The sequence below is a fragment of the Leiobunum rupestre genome, chromosome 2 (assembly GCF_980474605.1).
Source record: "Leiobunum rupestre chromosome 2, qqLeiRupe1.1.hap1, whole genome shotgun sequence".
Taxonomy (NCBI): Eukaryota; Metazoa; Arthropoda; class Arachnida; order Opiliones; family Sclerosomatidae; genus Leiobunum; species Leiobunum rupestre.
In genome coordinates, this window is record NC_143385.1 from 33,264,903 (window position 1) to 33,269,909 (window position 5,007).

The 5,007-nt window shown below is 39.5% G+C and overlaps 1 protein-coding gene across 1 annotated transcript; it reads right to left on the reverse strand.

Annotated features, from left to right (window-relative positions):
* Positions 1–1,406: 1,406 nt before the first annotated feature.
* On the reverse strand, positions 1,407–2,876 carry LOC149957383 (uncharacterized). The gene has a single exon (XM_090167008.1). The coding sequence runs from the start codon at positions 2,874–2,876 to the stop codon at positions 1,407–1,409; it is 1,470 nt and encodes a 489-aa protein (XP_090023134.1).
* Between the last annotated feature and the right edge of the window lie 2,131 nt (positions 2,877–5,007).

Genomic DNA, 5,007 nt, shown 5'->3' on the forward strand with positions numbered 1-5,007 from the left:
CTAAATTAACTAAAAAACCGTTAAAAGTTCGTATAGGGGCTATTTAAGCGCCCTCAAAACAAATATTTGAAACATTTTCAAGTAACAGTTTTCATAAGATGTATTTTATTTAATAGGAACATGTGGGATATAAGATCTTAGCATACCCGAATTTAAGTTTTAAAATATCCATAGATACCGGAGTTAATAAAAAATAAAGTGGTGAAAAATGGCTGCATTTAAAAGTAATCCAACTAAAGATGTTAATGACACTTGGCTTATAAACTTTTTATAATCATTAAAGGGAATATCATCTGCAAAACAATCTTTTTGAAAGACCCCTTCAACTTGTTTGAAACCTTAAAACAATAACTGTTAAAAGCTAGGAAAAATCAGATGAAGCGGCTTTAATCTTTTAATAATTAATTAACGAACCATATAGGGACAACGTGTTACCTTGAACCCACAGTTCAATGATCTATACACACCCCGAAACGATTTTAGATTTGGGGTATATTGAAACGTCCCTTACAAAGATGGCCACACTTGACAAGTAATAAAAATTCACCCTTTTCAAACTTTACCCCGATTCCCCGAACAAATATGTACAGTTAACCGGAAAAGGTCATTAATGTATTTACCGTAAATATGAAACACAACAATTTTTTCCGCGCATCCTAAAGAGGGTGGCCAAAACACAGCTAATGAAATTTTTAACATAATTGTTTGTATATTTTTTATTACAATAATAAACCTAATTGGTTTGGTTCCAGCCTTACGCTGTTGAATAACAAAGAAGTATAAGTACACGAATTATTGCGTAAGTTTAAAAACTTAAACTTACGCAATAATTCGTGTACTTGTACTTCTTTGTTAATAATAAACCTATTATATTTCACTCTCATAAATATTTCCTTTTTAAGAGTTCCACCGCTAAAAGAGACCACTTGTTTCCCAATAGGTCAATGATCCCTGCGACGCTAACATTTTCCCGCACTTTCCTAAAAATCGCGGCCATGTTATTGTTTTTAAAACACATGCTAAAGAATTTTCCGCCAATAGATGGCGGCCACACATGTTTAAGTAAACACGTGCCATAAGTAATATTCACCTTTTCGGAAAAAAATTATTGATAGGTCCTTGACCCTAATTAGGCTAAATAATTAAAAGTAGGAGGCCACCAACGGTCAATATATAAGAATTAAACGACAAAACTGGTAAAAAAGACCGTATATTTAATAAAAATAAATCGCAGTACTTCGGCAAAATATGCCTTCAAGGCGGTACAAGATTTGAAAGAAGACTAAGATTTGAAAAATTAAAAGCACGCGCGGTGGAATGCCTAATGAACGCGAGCCGTAAAAAGAGAGCTAGAAATAACTACACAGAAAAACTAAAGGGGGAAAAATATTACAGAAATAGAAAATTTAACGGAACGAAAGCTTTTCGTTCAGTCCGGCTGGGAATTCCGTTCCTAATTTGAAAATCAGTCGGTTTTCTTCAGTAACTCTAAAAGGTCGGTCACCGTTAAGAACCTTGAGAACGCGGATAGAAACGGCAGATATGGTGTGGACGTCGTTGAAGTGTCTAGTTACATGATTTTTGTCGCGGTTGCTTCTGATATCAAGTAAGTGTTCGCGGAAACGATCAGCGAGGCGTCGACCAGTCTCGCCGACGTAAACTTTGTCGCAAACTTTACAAGACAAAGAGTAAACGAGGTTGGATGTTATACAGGAAAAGGATCCTTTAATATGATAGTTCGATTTAGGGGTTGTAACCACCAAGTCGGAACTAACATAAGCGCATGTGTTGCAACGAGGGCGATTGCATCTCGTGGTGCCGGAATGAGTGCCGGATGGATCATCTTCGGGTAACGAACTAGAAACGAGAATCGACCGAAGATTCTGGTCGCGACGGTAACAGAACCTGGGCGGTTCAGTGAAAACATCCCTCGTGTCTTGGTCGATCTGTAGTAGGTGAAAGTTCTTACGAAGGATGTTTTCGACCTGTCGAACTTGTGGATGGTAAGTTAGAACCACCGCGGGACGATTTGTTGGTTCAGGACGAATTTTGTTTGCGAGAGCTTCGTTTCTAGTTGTCTTGGATGCACGATTGAGAGCCGATGTTAACACATTCTCGTTGTAGCCTCTTCTCATAAAACTATCGCGCATTTCCAAAGCTTGGCGTTGAAAATCGTCGTTGGAGGAGCAAATACGTCGAAGACGTAAAAACTGGGAGTACGGTATGGACCTAGTCGAGTGTCGTGGGTGACAAGAAGATGGTGAGAGGTAAGAGCGACTATCCGATGGTTTGCGATAAATGCTCGTGGAAACGCCGTCCCCATCGACAGAGATAGTCATGTCCAAAAAAGATATTGAGACGTCTGATACGCTGATAGCGAATTCCAAAGAGGGGTGCATGTGGCAAAAGGCGTCTAGAAAAAGATCAAGCTCCTGGCGGCTACAAGAGGCGAGCTGGGCGATATCATCGATGAAGCGGGCGTGAAATTCAGGAATAGGTTCCAAGTAACTAGAGAAGAAAAGTTCTTCCGCCCAACCGACAAACAAGTTTGCGTAACTTGGGTCCATTTTCGTACCCATCGCGACACCTCTGACCTGCTTGTAGAACTTTCCATTGAAAGTGAAAGCGTTAATAGTCAAGACAAGCTCAGCCAATCGTACCAACGTTTCTGTAGGAGGGTAACGGTCGGGACGACGGTCGAGGAAATGTTGAAGCGCTAGTAAACCATCGTTGTGCGGAATAACGGTATATAAAGATTTTATGTCCAAGGTAATGAGCCACCGGTGAGCCCGGATGAATGAAAATTCCGATAACTTACGAAGAGTGTCACTGGTATCCTTCACGTAACTTGGCAAGGCAGCGACAATTGGCTGCATAATCTCGTCCAGGAAACTCGAAATTAGCTCTGTCGGGCAAGAGCAGGCCGATACAATTGGACGTCCGGGGTTCCCTGGTTTGTGAAATTTTGGAAGGAGGTAAAACCGTGACGTTCGGTAGTTTTCCACAATAAGTTACTTAGCACAGGTAGGTAACTCATAACTCTCTATACACTCGTTAATATGATATATAACCTGATTTTGAAAATCGGGAGTAGGAGCCGTCGGTACTTCCAGATAGAAATTCTCATCGGAAAGTTGATGAATGGCTTCAGCGATGTATAAATCTGTATTCCAAACGACGACAGCGCCACCCTTGTCAGCTGGTTTGATTACAATGTCCGATCTAGCACGAAGAGAACCGTACTCCCAGTTTTTACGTCTTCGACGTATTTGCTCCTCCAACGACGATTTTCAACGCCAAGCTTTGGAAATGCGCGATAGTTTTATGAGAAGAGGCTACAACGAGAATGTGTTAACATCGGCTCTCAATCGTGCATCCAAGACAACTAGAAACGAAGCTACCGCGACAAAAATCATGTAACTAGACACTTCAACGACGTTCACACCATATCTGCCGTTTCTATCCGCGTTCTCAAGGTTCTTAACAGTGACCAACCTTTTAGAGATACTGAAGAAAACCGACTGATTTTCAAATTCGGAACGGAATTCCCAGCCGGACTGAACGAAAAGCTTTCGTTCCGTTAAATTTTCTATTTCTGTAATATTTTTCCCCCTTTAGTTTTTCTGTGTAGTTATTTCTAGCTCTCTTTTTACGGTTCGCGTTCATTAGGCATTCCACCGCGCGTGCTTTTAATTTTTCAAATCTTAGTCTTCTTTCAAATCTTGTACCGCCTTGAAGGCATATTTTGCCGAAGTACTGCGATTTATTATTATTAAATATACGGTCTTTTTTACCAGTTTTGTCGTTTAATTTTTAAATAATTAAAACACTAGTTGACCTCATTAAGTATTCAGAACACGGGCGCGCGACTCGACCCGTGTGCGGGGTGAGGTAACGCGATTCCCCGCTTCATTCCCCCTCCCGACACGCATCTGCTCGCGCGGGGAGACGTGCACCGCTGTAGGAAGAGGGGGCCTAACTACTTACGTACGCAAACTGCATAAAACAAGTTGGCAAGCCAAAATATACCTCTCCTCGGAAGCATTGCCCCTAGTGGTATTAATTTCTCGAGACGACTCTCTAAGTTATATCTCCCCAATTCAGAATTATTTATTAATAACGTAATCCTGGTTCAATCCCGCCCGGTATAAAATTTTAATTTGAATTATAATAATTGAAACGAAACAACCGAGATTAATTTGTTCAGAATATTATAAATTAAGTAGTTACAACAGTGAGTTAGACGAACTAGAACAACGCACAATTGAATTTAACCCTATTTACAGAAATTTTTTATCAGTTAAATATAATACGAAGCCAATTTTAATGAAAGAAATATCTACAGAGGGTATTTGTATTTTTGTCGCTTACGATATAACAACACAGAAAACCTTTTTTAAACCACTTCACACGAAAAAATGATAATTAAAGCCAACAATACCGCCCAAAAGCTCAACACAATCAAAATACAACTAGCGGTATTAATTTCTCGAGATGACCCTCAAAGTTATATCTCCCCAATTCAGAGTTATTTACTAATAACGTAATCCCGGTTCAATCCCGCCCGGTATAAAATTTTAATTTGAATTAAAATAATTGAGACGAAACAACCGAGATTAATTTATTCAGAATATTATAAATTAAGTAGTTACAACAGTGAGTTAGACGTACTAAAACAATGCACAATTGACTTTAACCCTATTTACGGTACAAGTTTAGCAGTTAAATATAATACGAAGTTAATTTTAATGAAAGAAATATCTACAGAGGGTATTTGTATTTTTGTCGCTTACGAAATACTTGCCGCATAGTTAACGCTCATTTTATTTCAACGTTCGCCCGATCAAGATACCGTAGATATCTGGTAGTGGACGACTCGTAGACTGTCGGAACCATCCTGTTGACGTTGTGACACATACCGCATGAAAAAGACCAAAACCGTCCAATTTCCAATATCATATAATGACTCGCACACCCAGGATATCAATGACTGCATTAGGAATCGTA